General features: G+C 37.6%; 1 protein-coding gene across 1 annotated transcript; it reads right to left on the bottom strand.

Moving 5' to 3' along the window:
- Positions 1-1789: 1789 nt before the first annotated feature.
- LOC124454743 (contactin-5-like) lies at positions 1790-19917 on the bottom strand. The gene is made up of 5 exons (XM_047005508.1): positions 19810-19917; positions 19403-19596; positions 18432-18615; positions 8313-8636; positions 1790-1962 (listed from the first exon to the last, which is right to left on the bottom strand). The coding sequence occupies exons 3-5, from the start codon at positions 18532-18534 to the stop codon at positions 1958-1960; spliced, it is 432 nt and encodes a 143-aa protein (XP_046861464.1). The 5' UTR covers positions 18535-18615; positions 19403-19596; positions 19810-19917; the 3' UTR covers positions 1790-1957.
- Position 19918: the final 1 nt, after the last annotated feature.

Genomic DNA, 19918 nt, shown 5'->3' with positions numbered 1-19918 from the left:
TCTAACATTGAACTAAAATACATGGAACGCTACCTAAAGCTAATAATTTAAGCCAAAGCCCAAATCTACACAGATACGCGAGATTTTCACCAGACATGCGTGCTTAGTGTTTTGGGACTCTCGCGCGGAAAAATAAATGATTGACTTCACAAGCGTGTCTGGGGTAAAATCTCGCGTTTCTGGGGTAAAATCACGGCTTCAAAAAATTATTAAGGTTTCACAAATAGCATTCCATATATTTTAGTTAAATGTTATAACACCATCTGCAATCATGTCGCTATGTCGTTATGTTGTTGAGGTGTAAGGACCTAACGACGAAGATTACAAAGGTTTGATCGAATTATTAGTGTTCTTTCTAAAAAAAAGTGTAAAGAAATTCGTTAAGCCTTTTTCTTAGGCATAATGAAATGAAAATTTCTCATGTTCTTATCTAGGATAGTAAATGTATTCTATTGTAAGCAGATTCTGTTAAAACCAATGACGTTTTAGCATTTCGTAAATATTTTGTCTAATAAAGCAAGGATGTTATTTACAAATGAAGTAATTCGTACACAAATTAATAAATAAAGATGTTTACTGCATGTGTTTGACAGGCTTATGCAAATCGAGGAGACCTTTGGGAGAACTCGAGTAGATCAGTGCAAGGCTGAGACCGAAGGTCGAGGGTTACATGCTCAAGAGTTTTACAAGCGTCTCCAAGATATGCATAAGCCAGTGGAAATACGAAAAACTTCTATTTTTTTTTAAAATAACAATAATGCGAAAGAAAAACCGTTTTTTAATATTCTTTTAACGTGTAGTCATGATTAATTTGCAAATTCTCTTTGATTGATTGATTGATTTGATTAGTTGAGCTCAGATCGTTTTTCCTAGACTAATGCAAACACCAATCAGCGCACGTGTTTCATTGTGTTTATTTTATAATATGAAATAATGTCAAGCAAGCGATACTTTAACGTTACATAACAGTAGATTTTCTAAATTACAAAACTTTCTGAGGATACCGCACTGATCTGGTTATGATTCTTTACTGATATATGTAGCTGTAGTCTCTAGTAAGGAAAATTTCAAAAAAATGAAATGTTTTCACTAATAATTTATAATTTGCATTCATTGTTTAATCATAAGCATTGAAATTGAAGAAATGGTACTTTATGCTGTGCTTGTTGTTTCATAAATCATATATGATTAGAAACGTAATAATTCATGAATGCAATATCTGATGTCATTTTCTAAAATCGTCATCCATTTTGAGTGAGAGAAAATGATTCTTAATTTTTATTTCGATATCATACTCCACAAATTTCTGATTCCTACAATGCATCAATTTATTGGTAAATTAACCAAAGGATTAACAGGTCCCAACAGAAAAACTAAATGTCAAGACTTACAATAGATTGAGTTTTTCAAGTTTTCTTTTAATTACAAAGTATGTCGAGGTTTGCCTCTCCTTTAGGAACACATCCTAAAAAGATTTTATTAATTTTATTTTAATGCAATCGCAGTTATCTCTGGTTAGTGGGCAGTACAAGTGACATGGTAGGTAGCAATCACCAGCATTGTATTGGGAATCCACGCAATAACTTTATGAAACTTCAAAAGAAAATCTTACGGCTTGATTTGTGAATTATCAAAGATAATGTAATTCAGTAAATCATTTGATTTGTCAATAATACTTCATTCTTGGCAGAAATAAAACTTCATCATTTTACTTTTCTTTATAGATTATGATAATATGTAAATTTACTTTATATGATAATATGGTTGATTACAACTTGTTTACACGTAGTTTTGTATTACAGATACATTTCAACAATGGATAACAATGTCAAACACACAGCATTTTCTACATAAGCTTTTAAATTTTCACACACATTTTACGAAAAGCATCTTCGATTAGAATTAGGTTTTCAGTGTATTTCTTTGACATGAATCCCCATCACTAGGATCTTTCCTCTTAACCTATAAAATTTTAAAAAATTTAACTCTTAGAAAAGCGATTTCCTGCTTTCAGTATATATGAAAGATTACAGGAAAACCCTATCCATGATCGGAACAGGAAAAAAATCCGCAAGGTTTGGCCAGTTTTAAATTTTGTCTGTGATTACTACTTGTGTTTGCCAAGTCTTACACCATAATCAAATCAAAACAGTTTCATCCATTGTCATAATCATAGTATTGTTCCTTGGTAGCAATAGAAAGATGAAGCACGTCATTTTTTGCAATGAAAAGTAAAAGAACAATACAATACACTACAAAATTAATGCACCATCTTTCTTCCAATGAGTAAGAGTTAGTATGCATGGAACATGATAATACAAGCAATGTTCAAAGAGAATATCAATCTGGTAAACAATCAATTGCAATTGGGTAGTATGATTTAATAATGCAGGATGTAACAGATACCAATGAGAACATACACATCATTCATGAATACATAAAACTGTATGCATTTTTCTTAGCTTCTCCCAAAGCTGCTGCAATGTGGCTGTGCTATTCACATACTGAAAGGGAAGTATCAGACAAACACAAAGCAAATGCATTTTGAAAACATGTAAATGCCCCATCCTTATGTTTTGGTGAATAATATATTAGCATTATAAAAAATTCAATGCTGGTAAAACAGATGGAATGATAAACTTTTATCCCTTCCATTGAAATGGAGCATGCATTGTACACACAGTTCCCATCAGCCAGTGTATTAAACACAGAGAAGTATTTGCAATATTCAAAGAAAGAAAGTGATAAATACCGAACTTACATTTACTTTCAAGCTTCATAAAATGATAAGAATACTTGGTGTATATTATAAACACATATTTTGATAAATCGGAGAAAAGGTCAGGAATAAGGTGTTTTCAGTGGAGCTGGTTGATGATGTTTGTATAAAAATGCAAATAGTGTAAAATAGTAAGTAGATTTCCCACAGTCGAGTGTCAAAACAATATAGGTAGTATTGATAGCACTTTGATGTCACATGAAAACATAGTGAGACCATATGTATAAAATAACACAAACACCAATTACTAACACATATTTCATACATCTATAATCATAAATAATTTTACTTTATTGGTAGACAATTTCCTTTGTAAGGTTAATGGTCAGGTTTCTTAGGTATATTATAGTTTGAAAACACTGTAAAACACACAATTAATCATTTCATCATGCATTATTCAATTTTTGCCAGACAGAATTGTATGATATAGTTAGCTAGAATCATGAATATGCTATCATCATGTATCCTAGCCAAAAATAATAGAAGACTCATAAATATTTTAACATGAAATAATTAAGAAAAGGAGCCTTTGATTTTGATCGTTCTCTCTGACTCTTGGGAAACTGTAGTTTTCAAAATTCGCACAGATTCACTGTAATCTGTTTACAATCACCTAAACGATTTCCTCTCTCAGAAATAGCTTTTTCGCAATGTTCTCGAAGCAATATTAATTCACCAGTGAAGTGATATCCTTCGAGTTATAATGCTAAAAAAGGTCGCTGACTTTCGATAAAGCAATGGAATCCATCTTTTTAACCGGAATTGTCGAAAATATTGTCCGAATACAAACTGACAACACGCACGCGTAAGTGGATATTAGGATTAAGTAATTTTAATTCAGTCGAATTACTATGAAATTGCGCAATAAATGCGCAACCGTGGCCAACTGTGATCTGCCACAATCAGGTGATCAAAATTGTGAGCTTTAATTAGTTAGACACCCTTTAGAATAACGTCACTGTGGATAAAAGTACCGAAAGTGCGCAAGAAAGCGCTCACTGACCATGTCCAATGGTAAGATTTGCGGTCACCTTTTTAATCGTAACAGTAGTATACAGAGCGTTGCCGCTGGCCCATTTCACCATGAGAAAGCGTCGTTTCTAGCGCACCTCACAGTTTGAAAGGAGTATACACAAATCTAAGCGCCCCAGCCCTAGCTCGCTTACGTACTTCTTGTAATTATGCTAGCATAATTACAGCGAAGGTCAAACCCAGGACAACGGCAGGAGCCAAAGACGTTGTCAACTTGTTGTCAAGGAAAATCGAATATAAAAAAGCCAACGGGCGCTGCCGAGTCTGTGACAGAGGCGTCTCTAGTTTCTTTCTTAAAGTGAACTTCTGGATAAAAGGGAGGAAGAATGAGGTTTGAATACTGCCCTTCCATTTTGGTATTAATCCTATTTATTTGGCAATCAAAGCCGCGGATAAAATTGATAAAATCAGAAAAGCTTGGTGAACATAACACATCAAACTAAAACATAGTCAAGTGAAAATGACGGTCGCGCTTTGTGTGCGTTGCAAAAGACTGCAACCAGTTATAAGTGGTATAGTTGTAAATCACAACTTAACCCAAAACTTGCAGGTGTTGTGGTGTATGTGGTAGTGCTGTTTCTAGGTTTCTTCCCAAAGCGAGTCTCTTCGTAATGGAGGAAAAATGATCGTTTCTACGGACGGAAGCGTTGAGGAACTCGCAGAGGCCTACTACAGTCCTGCGGGGTACTGGCGCGTCATTGCTGCTATCCCAAAGCTAGCTAAAGAGGCTGCCGTCGGCAGGATGAGGCTCATGAATGGCTAACAAGCCATCTGGTAGATCTACTTGCCCGCACCAGCGCAAGTTCTATCCCCGACCTAAGTTTGACATCAGCACCACGAATGAGGTGCACCAGGCCGATATCTTGTATCTGCCTCACGATCGAGTCGGAAGACGCATTCAAATACGCATTGACGGTCGTCTACGTGGCAAGTCAGTATAAGGAGGCCTAGGCAATCACAGACAAGACAGCGACATAGGTTGGGAAGGCGTTAGAGTCTATTTATGCCCGTGGGCCTCTTCGAAGGCCTAAAATTTTACAAATTGAACCTGGTTTGGAGTTTCATGGGCTGTGCAAAAGCGTGTGATAAAATGGTGTCACAAGTCGACGGGGTAAGATTGGGTTTATAGAGATCAAGAGATCGTAAAAGATTTAACCGAACTTTGGCGGTTACCAGTATCATCGCGAGCTGGCTGAGCCTAGAACTTGGAACAAAGAATGGGTACCTGTGTTTGTCGTCTTCGGGCTGAGCTGCAACTACAGGTTGCACTCATTGTGGGCCGCACCTGCTTGCCAGTAATGTGGCAATAGTCTCGAACGTAATTGATTTTGAGGGGCTTGCTGCAGACGTGGCTTTCTTGTGGCTCCCCCTGTCTTTCCTGTTATGTGCATAGGCTTGGGGTTAGACAACACCGTCTTTATCTCGCGCTCTTCTTCTTGGAGCGCTTCCAGGAAATGCTGGGCCTCGTTGGGCCCGTGGTAGAGCTGCGGCGGCTGAGTTTCCCAATCCGAACGAACGACTATGAATGAGTAGCCGCATGTCTCGTGTCTAGAAGTTTGCTGGGTCGCTCTTTCCGCTCTTTCGGTCTTAAAAACAGGCTCTCAAGTCTGCGTAGATTATGAATGGCGTTTTGAGCTGCTTGTGGTAGTTCTCAAAGCGGATTTTGTCATTGCTTCTGGGGTTGGCATTCTGATGGCAACCACGGCCTGGTTTATGCCTCGACATTCAGGCTTATGCTTTTCCAACAAATCCTGCTTGACGAAGCCGTGAAGGCAACGCTCGCAGAAGTGCAGCTGATGGGGGCCACTGTGGTTGAGAAAGTGGTTGAAGTTCTTGATCCAAGTGTAATGGTGTTTCTCAGGATTTTCGAATCCGAGATGAGAAAGAGATACACAGTCTTGTGAGCTCTCTACTTTGCTTAGACGGCAAGGAACGACGCCGCCTTCCCACCCGTACACCCTGATAGCAAGGTCGTTCTAACGCTCTACTCGTTTGAGCTGGGAGAGTGGTGTGGGTGCGCTCACTCCCGGAATTCAAGGCAGTCTTTAGTGGGATACTTGCCCGGCCGTTGCGGGTCTTTAGCTGCAGGAAACAGCACAGCCCTTAGAGACCAGCGGAGGCAGTCGTAGTCTTGTTTTTCACGTTGACGATTGCCTTCTTATTCTTGACCGTGGTGGGAGAGGAAGGTATGAGCCTCCGCGTAAAGGCTGATAGTGAGCGATGTCAAGCCAGACAGTTTTGACACGACCACTATCCACCCAGATCCTTCCCGAGTGAACTTTCCCAATCTCTCCAGGATTGTTGGAAAGGCTTCATGTATGGCTTGTGGAATCTCATGCTCCTGTAGCTGCGTGATCTGCTTTGTCCGGAACACTAGCGCTTGAAGCACTTCAGTACAATTTGCTTCATCGTTCTGAAGCTCAACCTCTACAGCCAACTAGAACTAAACTCCTCGTAGAGCTAATAGCTCCTCGACGAGTTTGCGTTTGATGCAGGTTTGGGCGTTTCTGAGGATAGCCATCAAGTTGCGTTCGGAGGGGTGCCCCTTCGGCACCTGCATATTCCAGGCTCTCAGATGATAGCTAAAAGCCTTTGTTTCATCCCGCTTAGGTTCCGTAGGTGGTGGGGGGTAGACCTTGTGGGGCGTCGTGGCTTAGATTCAGCCGGAAGCTCATTGATTTATGCGTTCATCTCATCATCAATAAGCTCGGCGGGCCTGTGCTTGCGCGGTTTTGGGATAGGCGGAGTGACATTTTTTGGCGTGGGTGTCGGCTCAGCGGGAGGTTGAAGAGCCTTAAGGGAGGCGTTCAGCGCGTGTCCGCTGATTACACCTTGGTCATATATTTGCAGAAGTTTCTCGACAGTATTCATCTCAAGTGTCGCAAATTTTAGTGCTATATCTTACGCGAAATAATTCTCTAAATCGAAGTTAATTCGGCAAGTACTCTAGCAAATCTTTTTCTTGCTTGTTTCTGTTTATAAACGAGCTTAAGATGCACCCTATCGGCACCGCAGGCGAGAAAGGATAGTTTCTGCCTGTGTTCCGACGCCACACTTACGACATGGTTGTGGAAGTCGCCCGCCTTAATCGCTTCATATGAAGTCCACAGTTTTCACCTATGGAGCTTCTCCCACATGTGGTGAGTTTCCGGGTAGAAACCACGCACACTTTGGATTACTCTATGCGAGTATATCTCTATAAATAATAGACCCGACGGCCGGCCGCGCAGGCGCCGTCTTTGGTTCCTGCCCTTGTCCTGGTTTGACCTTCGCTGTAATTATGCTAGCATAATTACAAGAAGTACGTAACGAGCTAGGGCTGGGGCGCTTTATTTGTGTATACTCCTTCTCAAACTTAGAGGTGCGCTAGAAACGACGCTTTCTCAAGGTGAAGTGCGCCAGCGGCAACGCTCTGTATACTACTGTAACAACAAAACTGGACTCCGAACAGCAATCGAGTTACGTTTTGTAGGATAATCGGATTACATTAGGCAAATCAAAACGGCGTAATAATACGATGATTTATAAAATCTGTCGCATGAATGCGAATTTCGAGAACGCTAACAAGTGCATTTCATGAGTTAATTTTTACTGTTTTTGGTTAAAAAATAGGCTCAATAAACTGAATAAACTAAGAAAATATATGTTAAATGTCGGAATTTCAAGATTTTTTGTCGAATTCTGACCGTTTCCAGTGCCACATTGGACACCCCAAGGATCCTCTATGGTATAGTACGTATTTACCGGCTGGGAGGTCCGTATACGGAAAAAATATTTTCACAAGGTCTGCAACTTAAATTTGAGACTAAAAATGGATGCTTTTCAGCAAACTTCGCTTTGTCTGTAGGTAAAATGCACTCTTGCTACGAAATCTTGAATCTGAATACACCTTGCTTACTCGTTAAACAATTTACATCGCTTTCATCTCAATTTTATAAAATTTGCATGTCACTTCGTAAACAAATACATTGCGAAAAATTATGTTGAGACTAAAATTTAATTTTCTACAAACTTTGCTTCGTCTGGATAGTAAAACTCACTCTGGCTATGATAAATATCATCTTAAGACATTCTGCCTCGTTCAACAATTTACATCGCTTTTCAATCATACTTAAAAATTTACATTTCAATTCGCAAGCAAAACATTGCAAAAATATCTGTTGTGCCCACGGGCAGATGTGCGTAAAAGCTGAAACATTTATACTAAACGTTTCGAGAAATAATACATGTCATCATCAATAGAGTATGTGAGCTTTGCAAAAGTTATTTGTATGTTATTTTTTTCCTTCTTTTGTAAAAAAAGCACGCATGAACAATTTTAACTTAATTTTTGTTATTTATATGAAATTATTAAAGGTGTTTATAGTGTTCGTTGATAACATGAAGTTTACTGTGCTGGACAGTTTGCCTGTCCAATGTCCATAGCTTTTACATATTAAAATATAGTATGCATTAAATTGCTAATGCAAACCTTATTAAATGTTAAATTCAAAATACTTACTTCTTATGATGATATTTGACGCGGCTGCATCATAACCAAAGCTATTACCGGCCCGACATTGATATTGACCGACGTTATTTTCAGACAGAGACTTAATACGAAGTCGACCGCCTTTTTTAATTTTCACATTCCCCTTTGAAGAAACACGATTACCATTTCGCAACCATGTTATAGTAGGTGCAGGTGTACCAGTAGCTTTGCACACAATGGTAAGTGAAATGTTTCGACGGGATAATATTTCCGAGCCAACAAGTGTTTGGTAACGTTTCTTACGAGGTGGAATGATTTCGCGTTCTTTTTGATTTCTCAAAATTTTTGGGGCTTCTAAACAAGAATGAAAAATTATCAATAGAAGCTAATAAATTTTGATATATTAATGTCAGGAGATATTATATCATAAAAGGGCAAAGATGCAATAAGTTATCGTTAACTTTACGTAGACATAAATAAATGTATGTACTGTCAAGCAATTCTATCAATAAATTAGGAATTTCAAAAGTCGCGATATCTTGCTTTATTTGTAATTTGAATGAACTTTAAACAATGTTTATACATTGCCATATATCTGTTCAATCAAATACAACTGTTCTATGTATACTTATATTCCATATCATAAGCAGGGAGTTTCTTGGCGAAATTCGTTAAAATTGTTATCAGTCTGCTTTCCTATGCAGATTGAATTTTTTGATGATTAATGTAGCAAAGCTATTTGTAAAAAATATGGGAAGATTACGCGATAACTTAAACAAAAATTAGGTACCGCATATTTTAAAACCTTGGGTTATGATATTGTGTTTTATTACATAAGAGAAACAGGATTTAAAAGATGTATCAGTATATAAACTGCACACAAGCATTGTTCTTATGTCATTTTAAAGTAAAATGACGATTCTTATAATAATTTATATGCTGTAAAATAGACAACATGAACAATGTTAAGATGAAACACAAACAGCATATTTGTCATCTAACAATTTGAACTGGTGTAAAAAAGAATGTAAGAGAAAAAAAATATAATTTGATTACTATCTTTCATCAATTATATTTTTTATTTGTCTGAACTTACAAACGAACTCTCAGTAACACATGAAGTTGAAATTTTCAAACCTTTTTTAAATATTTCAGTTCTCTATAAAATATAACCTCAAAGTTTCTAAGACGTTTCGCAAACATTAAAGTATTTTAAGCTTTTAACTTAAAGCTGCACATACCTGCAACTGAGTAGAATCCACCCAACCCAACCCCCATGTAAGATGTACACTTCTTGTAATCATTTTATTTTTGCCACCTTCTCACAATATTGCAAAGTTTTTACAAAAATAGAAAACATATTTTACAGTTAAATTTTGGATGTAAAGGAGAAAATTAACTTGAGATTTCAAAATACTATAAGAAACGCAAATGATTTATGTGCTTATAAAAGATCAGAATTCCTTACATAGTAATATATTTACAATATTCCTGCAATAATTATAAAATAACAATAGCCTTCGTGAAAAGTTAAGAAACATTTACACCTAAAAGCACTGTGGGTGTTGTTACTATACCTACTGCTGAGGGAATTGTTGTTATTTGGCTTCGTGTTACTAAAACTAAAATTTGTACTCGTGTGAGTCTTAATTGATGAATTTTTTGTGAAAAAGATAAAAACTAATTCATTCCATAATATTGTAATCGAGAAAGAAATACTAAAATAAGGAAATCATAACACCAAAAATGTGCATGAACTTGCGTTAATCTGTCAAATATAGCTCGTTTTTACGCCCATTTCAAATAACATTCCAAATTTTCCAGATTAAAGTCAATTTCATTGTAATGTGTGCTTACATGAATTTTTTTTATGTCTGAATAAAAAATTCCTGTCTAACTCTAATAGCGTTAAATTGAATAGTTAGAAAGTCATTTGAAATTTTATTAAACCCAGTAGAAATTTAATGCCATCTACTGAAAAACGTTATTACACATTATTTACATACATTTTTTGACCTTATTTATTGTACCTCTTAAAAATATTGCTTATTTAGGTTTTTAAAGGAAGTGAATGCTTAACAGTAAAACCTAATTTTCTCACATTGAAAATTAACAAGATATGTATGAATGAATTTTATCAGTGCATACCACCTATACTAAGCGGCGGATGACTCATTGCGCGGCCTGTAGGCTTAGAAAAATTTGTGGCACTTTAAGTGATATAACTTTCTCCCAAAAAGTTCAGTATTTTGAGGACGTTTTAAAAATACTGAACTTGAGGCCCTGTGGCTCCAGTATCTCCTTTAGGCGCTTGAGGCCCTGGAGGCCACGCGGCCCCTGTAGACCCCGGCACTATTCTTGGACCTGTTATACCTCTAGTGCCTTGTTGCCCTTGAGGTCCTTGAAGTCCTTAATGCCCTAGAGCTCCTGTGGCCCCGGGCGCACCATCTCTTCCATTGGTCCCATCAGTTCTGTCATCTCCTCTAGGACAATCATCACCTTTCTCTCCTTTTGGTCCTCGAAGACCCGTATCTCCTTGAGCCCCTGTAGCGCCTGTATCACCTTCTTCTCCCTTTGATCCTCTAGGACCCGTATCTCATTGAGCCCTCGCAGCTCCTGTGTGACCTTTATCTCCCTTAACTCCTCTTGGGCCTCTAGGCCCTGGTGGTCCTGCTTTTCCAGATCCATAACAATCATCAGTTCCACCGATTACTTATGTTGCCATTAGTTTGATGCGACGGTTAGTTTGATGCGATGTTTAGTTTGATGCGACGTTTATATACTTACTATATATAATAGAAAATTTTTTTTATTAATTACTGGATTTATATTTTCATGAATTGAACAATATGGCGGCGGTAGAAGTTTAAATGGACTTGCTCGAAATAAGCCGGATCATACGAGATATAACAGATATACATGCGATTAAATTAATAAAGAAGAAGCCCTTTTGATTTTTGATGGTCAACAATTAAAGTGGACAGGTGACCTGACATCTTTGCAAAATTTTGTCGAAAATACCGTCGGATTGGTGGGCATTTGGAAATCACCCGGAGGTAAATCAAAAAAGTTTGTTAGCAGCGATCTAGATTTGATTATAACTTGGTACCCGGTCAAGCAAAGTGCAATGTCTTTGATAGAAAGGACGGAGAATCATTTAGGAATTTGTTTATAAGCGTCTTGGAGTCCTCAAGCGCTAACTTGTCAGAAGTACAAGATAAGATTAACACCGATATTGAAAATAAGCATGAAGCTGCTGAGCAAACTATACGTGAAAGCTGTGAAACACGGGACGAACTTGCTAAATCTGAAACGCGAAATTTGCCTGTATCGGCTTTTAACCAGTCGACAATTGAGGAGTTACAGCACTTTATTGATAGTTCCTTTCAAAAACTTTCCTCACAAACAAATAAAGACGATTTAACGGAATCTCTTATCGGGGCAACTCCATGTCGAACCGCAGACGTTGAAACATCCTTAGAGGACAAGTTTGATGAGTTTAAAAATCAAATTGAATTAACGGTGTTTAAAATGGTGGCAAAAATTTCAGAACAAAAGCAAGTCATACTTAGAAACAAGCAAGATATATGCAAAATTGACAACAGAAAATTTGAATCTAAAGTCACGCTTAATAAAGATGGAAAGTGAAGTGCTTGTTTCGTCACATGCCACGCCAACTATTAAACCAAAAATTCCTTTAAATGACGAAAAGACTACATCGCAAAACAATGTGCCCTTAATTTGTAATGCAAAACCTGCTAATATCGAGAAAAGCGTAGGCGTGCAGGACTCAGTAAAATCCCCTGCAGCAGGTCAAGGCTGCAAGAGTAGGAGAACGACTCAAGTTCAAATTGATAAACAGCTTATTGAGTATCGACGAAAGCAACAAAGCAAATATCAGAAAGATTTCCCTAGTAATAAATGCTTAAATCAACTTGAGTCCCCATTACATGAATATCAATGCAAGCAGCGGAATAATTATCAAAGCTGTAAAGTCAGCGAAACGATTAACACTCAAAACCAGCAGTCGCAAAGAAATGAAATTCTTAGCAACCAACTTGTCTCTCAGAATACCGAGCACCAACGAAAACATCAGAGCAACTTTAAAGTAGATAAAGAGTTAAAAATCCCACGAAGTGATAGAGTAATGAAGCGAGTACATTCGACCGCACCAGGCCATAAACAAACCCATTTTTGGCATCGTCAGTCGTTCCAACGACGCCCTTATCACCAATACTTCCATCAACAAGTTCCTTTGCAGAATCGTCAGTTCACTTCTTTGCATCTTAAGCACCGTTATTCCCATCAATAGAAATTACCAATGGAATTCAGCCTGACGAAAGAATTCAGAGAGGAACAACAAAAGTCTTGGAGAGAATACCTTTGCTATGTAAAAAAGGCGACAGCCAACAACACCAACACGATCAATTTATAGTGAAAGACATTCTTAAAGAAAAAGAAGACAATACATTAGAGTGTTGTTTGTCTATCACACAATCGCTTGCGTTCGTTCAAACAATACCTACACTAGTAAGATCGTCTCTTAATCCAAGCGATCATTATAACTTACGTTCCCGTTGCAGACCGTCTGCTCATAACAAAAGCAATTGTATTATTATTCCAAGAGTAACCTTTAAACGTTGTGGATCACCAAATGTATTTGTACCATCCCTAATGTTGTCTAATATCATGTCGCTGGTCCCAAAATTCGATGAATTACATGCGTACATTTCGAGTTCAAGTGTGGATATTCTATGCATCGTGGAAACTTTGTTGCAAAGTCATATTGATGATAACATTGTTTCGCTACCCGGATATAATTTAATTAGACGCGATAGACGTGAACGCATTCATGGTGGTGTTTTCGTCTACATTCGAAATACAATTAACTTTAGCACCCTGCAAGACCTTTTAACTAATGAGTTCGAAGCATTATGGTTAGATCTAAGACTGACCCGCTTACCAAGAGGTGTGTCCAATATTATTTTATTTAGTTTGTACCACCCACCGGGGGTAAATGATGAGGCTATGATCAATTATCTTTTTGAATCAATACAAACAGTTGAAACAAAATTTCCAAATTGTGGGATAATTATCTCGGGCGATTTTAACAAATTAAACGTTCGTCTGCTAAAGAATAGTTTCCAATTGCGTCAGATCGTAAATTTCCCTACTCGTGGCAATAATAAGCTGGATTTGATTTTAACAAATTTGAAAGAATTTTACGATTCCCCAATCAAACGTCCTCCCTTGGACTATCCGATCATGTCACCGTAGAAGTGCAACCATTAAAAGATCTGAAAACTCTGGGACTAAAGTAGTGGTAATGTCAAGGATTTGCGACCATCCAAACGTTCGGCCTTTGGTAAATATTTAGAAGAGGTTAATGTCGAACAGTGGGTAGGAAGAAATAGTGACGACAAAATGAGAAATAGTGATGACAAAATGAAAATGTTGGAGCTCATCATTAACTTTGGTCTTGATTTCCTACTCCCCACAAAAAAGAAGGTGCTGATCAATAATGAGCCTCCTTGGATGACCAAATCGCTAAAACAACTGATCCGCCCAAGGGAAAAAGCTTTTGCACAAAAAGACTATGAATCTTTCAAGAAATTAAGAAACCAAGCAAACCGAGAAAGAAAATCTTGTCGGAAACGTTTTTATCAAAACAAAGTAGAGCATTTAAAATCGTGTTCATCTGCAAGTTGATGGAAGGAAATCAAAAAGTTAAGTGTCATTTCACCGTCGGTTTCTCAACAGGAAGATATGATGTCAACCTTGCAAAATATTGATAATGCACTAACACCCTCTGATCATTTTCCTGCTTGCAAACATGATCAACAAATCCTTTCTAACACCCATGAAAGATTTTAACCCACTGCCCCAACATTTATTCCTTAATAATGAGAATGATGATTTCCCGAGGTTATTACCTGTCACTGAGTTTACTGCTTTCATGATGTTGTCAGCTCTTAACGCAAGGAAAGTAACTGGCCCAGACGGTGTTCCCGCCTGGGTTCTAAAAGAGAATGCTGATTTATTGGCCGCTCCATGGCAGATATTATAAACAGCTCCTTTAAAGAGGCACGGTTACCAGAATCATGGAAAAAAGCAAATATTACACCGATTCCAAAGCAGAAACCTGTACGAGATATTAATAAACACTTAAGACCTATATCACTTACTGCGATTGTATCAAAAGTAGCCGAGGAGTTTGTTGTGGAAAATTATGTCAAGCCAGCTGTACTTTAGAAGATAGACTCTAATCAATATGGGGCAATTCCAAATTCAAGCACAACTATAGCTTTACTTAGTATGTTACTGTCGTGGAATAAAGCAACTGATGGCAACGGGGCGGCCGTTCGTGTGCTGTTATTGGATTTCAAGAAAGCTTTTGATCTGATTGATCATAACTTATTGGTTGAAAAACTACGCTCATTTGATATACCGAAATGGGTTCTACACTGGATTATGGATTTCCTCTCCTCCAGGAAACAAAGTAAAGCTGAAATTCGATTGCTTTTAGAGTGGGAACTCGTACCTGCAGGCGTTCTGCAGGGAACAAAATTGGGGCCTTGGCTATTTTTGATAATGATTAACAATCTTAAGTTACCCAATATTGAAATGTGGAAATTCGTGGACGATACCACTCTTAGTGAAGTAATTGAGAAAGATCAAACAAGTAACTTACAAAACCAAAAGAACACATTAGCGAACAGCATCCCGCGTGATAAGTTCCAGTTAAATGAAACCAAATGTAAAGAGATGCGGATTTGTTTTGGATCTAATACCAATGACCTTCAACCAATTGCCATCAATAACATTACACTGGATATTGTCCAACACGCAAAAGTTTTGGGATTGGTTATAGCCAGCAACGTTAAGTGGAACATCCACATAAATTAAATAACTAAGGAATACCGTAAACGCCTCTATTATCTTATTCAACTAAAACGAGCAAATATCGAAGTCAAGGAATAGCTCAATTTTACAAAACGTGTATAAGACCTGTCTTAGAGTTTGCTTGCCCAGTGTTCCACAATAGTCTGACATTGTATCTGTCAGATGACCTAGCGTCAGTCAAAAGCGAGCATTAAAAATAATCCTGCGTCATCAAGAATATGAAAACGCTCTGCAGTTTACTAAATTGCAACGCCTTAACGAAAGAAGGAATGATATAACAACAGCGTTGTTTCAAAGATAGTAGCAGATTCCTCACATAAGCTTCATGACCTTTTTCCTCCTCGTTTAGAACGTTCAACGATGGAATTTAGGACTCAATCTTCATTTAATACTAACTTTAATACCAAAAGTTTTAGAAATAGTTTTATAACTTATAACTCATTGAAGATGTAATTCAGTTAATTCATTTATGTATGTATTATATGTAATCTTAAGCGTTTTCAGCAATATGGCTGCAGGTTTTAAGAAATAAATCATCTATCTATCTATATTTGACCGCGAGAGAATCTATAACGAGCCCAGCCAGACCCGCGATTTTTGAAAGCTTGAGCTTCTTCTTCACGGTGTGCGCTTTGAGCAGCGGCGGCAACAGCTTCTTATTTTCACGCTCTAAGTTCTTATTTGTCGTTTTCATCTCTTTGAGTAGAGCTACATCGGCAGCCTCTTTTCTTACGCATCGGAGTGTCGAATTCATCTTTAATAACGCGTTTACGCCAGTTAAAGCGCCGCATTTGATCCAGAACCTGTTCAAACTCTTCATGTGAGACTTGTATATCACTGAGAGCACGTGACGTAATATCGCCAACAGTCATCAGAATCGTCGTAGCAGCTTGGGCTATGCGGTCGTGCTGTTTAGCCTTTTTTATCAACGTTTTTACAAACAACACGCCCAACACCTGGGATCAACTTGCCAGTGGCAGCAAGAGCTTCAAGAGCGGCCCCAGCCAGGCGCCCACACCATAGAGTGAGAGCAATACCTCCAGTTCCTGTCACGACTGTAAAGGCACTCGATGCAGCAGATAAGGTGTCAAGTGTCAAAGTAATGCGTGTGTATTTCTTACGCAGCTTATGACGAGCGTCACGCTCTTGGCGGAGATCTGCCTCAGTGTTTAAAAGTGCAAACAAGGCGAAAGTTGCTCGTTTCGATTGATGAACGGGGTGAAAGCACGTCTTCTACTCCTTGCTATTCATATTCACGTTTTAAATCCGGACATATCCGTGGTACTGGCATAGGAACATCTACTGGCTCGACTGGATGTGCGCTTGCAGTTTCCATTTTCTCGCAGGATTATATATAGATGCAGAAAAGTTGGTCTGTTAGACTGATGTGATTTTATATAATACGGCAATCATAAATTTCGACCCACCCACCCTAAAAATCAAAGCCACCATTGGATAATGTCTGAAAGCCATTATCTGATCGTACCCTACTAATTCCGGTAAAACGAACCTTTTAATTAACATGATTATGCGTTGGCTTGTTGCCCTAAATCAACTATTTACACAAAAAGTCGGACCAGAAAAAATTTCAGATTCTATCAGAGTTATACGAAAGCATCGGCCTGGAAGTATGTGTTGAATTAAAAGAGCCTGACGATGAAATTCAAGTGGAGGAGTTGGACACTAATCTCGAGACAGTAATCTTTGACGACATTCGGCTCGATTCAAAAAGCTTAAACCCAATCAAAGAGTATTTCTCAGCAAGTTGACATAAGAATGTCACAGCCATATACTTAGCGCAAATCTACTACTACGTCCCAAGTATATTCGACGAAATATCGGCTGTATTGTGCTTATGAGAGGTCTTCACCAGCGCGACGTGAGAGAAATCGCAGCTGACCACGCTGATGGTATTACAAAAGAGGAGCTAGCGGCGGCTTACCATGAAGCCACTGAAAAGAAGTACGGCTACTTTGTAATCGATCGTACTGCAGAGGAGGCTCCTATTCGCTATCGGAAGCGGTTTGACGGAATTCTGGTAGCCCCGAAGTGGTAATCCATTCTTTGAAGACATCATTAGACTTATTCTTGTTGGCTCTTTTATATTTTGGAAGATGAGGAGTAACCGCCTGCATTATAGCTTCGATGGTTTCAGCAGGCCAACCCGAGGCGTCGTATTTTTAACAAATCGGAACGTAATTTGCTACGAAGGAGGGGTAATTTAAAGGCTTTCCAGTAGACCAAAACATATCAGCCGCCATACGGCTAACATGGTTGCATTGTTTTTCGTTGATTGGCATTTTGTGTTTAGAGCAGATTTTATACATATACATTCTTACCTTATTAAAATGAGAGTCACGTGACTTCTCGCGAGGACTATAGACGATTTTTCTGTATCACGTGACTCTTTATCCGATTCCTCTGTATCACTTGAAACAGGCGCCGGCAGGGTAAAATGCGGTTTATTATCTTGAGATTGTGAATAAATAGATGCTAGCACCGACTGTATTTCAGGTAGATTATAATTTTTCATTACACCATATGGAAATATAAAAGTTCATAATGAGCAAGTTTTTTTGCGATACGGTTTTTATTATAACAAAAAAGTACGTATTATTTCTACGCTACATAGCACTGATACAAACTATCAATGAAAAATATAGAACAACTACGATAGATTTGGAAAATGTTAATCATTTTTCTTTCATCATGTTACTGTTAAATTTTGCCGAATTTTCAAGGAAAGTGTTTTCGACAAGCTATAAAAAAACATAGTTAAGTTTTGAATTTTTAAAGTAAGGTAAAAAAAGCAAACTATGAAATACATTGTATTCTAGACTAAGTTCATTGGCACAGATACATTTTAACCGGTCCAAAATCTTCTGTAATGGACCACGGTCCAAAACGCGTAATTTTCAAACAGCAAAACGGAAAACCATTTACAAATGTAAGTCGAAAAAACGATACAATGGGAAACCGTTTAATTTTTACTGACAAAAACTAGAAAAGTAAAATTAAACCCGTACAAATCATTAAGGACAAGAAAGAAAGGAAGCTTCGTTCCAGGTTAAATAATGCCATATAATAAACCTTCTAATAACCTCGCTTTCTCGGTCTTACTGAGAAATATCGGACCTCTGTCATTTTGTACAGACCAAACTATTTACAAAAAGACCTCGCGCTCGGTTATTGATGGCTTATTAATTGAAAAAATACCTCGCTTTTTAGCAAATATTATACTCATACCTTTGGATTCAAAAATTGCTCCATTTATCAAAACATACTTGTTATTCAGGCCAGTGGTCACGAATGAAGCATACGACAAAGCAACTTCCCAACCTGAGCCCATTGGAGATGCCGTAGTTATACCAGTTCGACGGTAGACCACGTTGTTACTTTTTACTCCATATACATCACCAACTTCTCCAGCCTTAAAAAGAATATTTTTAAAATACTTCGCTAAAGATAGGAAATATTAACTTTATATGTATCGTAGTGGTTAAAATATATTAATCCTAACACGGTTTTAATATGCACATGAAAAACATGTGACTTGAACTCGAGATTTGAGCTCGCACCTTCCGGTTACTAGTCCGCCGCTCTTCCTGTTGAGCTACCAAGCCCACAGTGGTTATAAACAATTGAATACTACCTCATTAGAAGGAGAATGCAGTAAAAAGAGAACAGAATGTGTCCTAATAAAAGCTAATCACCGTATAATGTGTTAAAGATAGGTCAGTTCTAAGTTTTCTTTCAAAATAAAAGTTTGCATGCTTCCTTCTTAACATAACATTTGCTATAAGTAAATTAAAAACTGAAATGTTAGTTATTTAATTCCCTAATGTATTCCTTCTTTACATATATTCTTGTGAATGATTTAAAGCAAGTAATCTAAATTACATGACATAAAATTAAAACAGCTCAACATACTAACATTATTGTTGAAAGAAAGTTCATTACAATCTTGCGATATTTTTTAAAGGCGTTAAAATTGGCCCTTTCAGTCTAACAGAAGTTTTTATTTAAGAAAACAAAAACAACGAAAACCAAATATCTTGTCGTGACAAAAATGTTTCACATAATAACAAACGATGCCTTTAGCAGGAAAAGCTATTTATTATGTGTTTGAGGCAAGGTTTGCTTAAGGCATTGCCTTTCAAAACAAAAGAATCGAGTATGCTGTTTCACCTATCATTGGGAATGTAGTGATTACAAACCTCGATTTGCTTAAGACTTCCTCCGATATGAGTCCAACTTGTTCCAGCACAATTCTGTGCTGATACACCAGAACGATACCAAATTTGGTTATGTCTATTTAAACCCCAGCATCCCAAAGCACCGCAACTAACGTATTTGAATCGACCAGAAACTTGCTTCCATCCTGTTCCTTGGAGGTTATTAGTTGAGATTCCTAAAAAAATAAGAAACATGCATTTTAATAAATTAATGCTGGTGCTTTTCCTCAAACTGCGTTTGTTGTTTTGGAGATAACAGTTAGAATAACTTTTAATAACTTTATCATGTCTTGTCGTAAATGGTATCTGCATACGTATGTTAGAAAATATTAGTATACTGTGAGAAACTTTGCAAACATCAGCCACTTATAAAAATAACAAGTAAATACCTAAACGACAATAAATGTAATTGTTTCTGTTCACTCCATATACAATTCCTTCTGGACCAGAATCAATTTGTTTCAACTTTCCTGAGATTTGTTTCCAAGAATGTCCCCC

The sequence above is a fragment of the Xenia sp. Carnegie-2017 genome, unplaced genomic scaffold (assembly GCF_021976095.1).
Source record: "Xenia sp. Carnegie-2017 unplaced genomic scaffold, XeniaSp_v1 HiC_scaffold_3, whole genome shotgun sequence".
Lineage (NCBI taxonomy): Eukaryota > Metazoa > Cnidaria > Anthozoa > Malacalcyonacea > Xeniidae > Xenia > Xenia sp. Carnegie-2017.
Note: the sequence above shows the minus strand (reverse complement) of the source record. Positions and strands in the feature narration are given on the sequence as shown.

Coding starts and splice junctions, on each gene's coding strand:
- LOC124454743 (XM_047005508.1), bottom strand. CDS start 18,534: ATGGGCTCAGGTTGGGAAGTTGCTTTGTCGTATGCTTCATTCGTGACC. Junction 8,637..18,431: donor AGCAATTTTTGAATCCAAAG/GTATGAGTATAA, acceptor ATTCTTGTTTAG/AAGCCCCAAAAATTTTGAGA.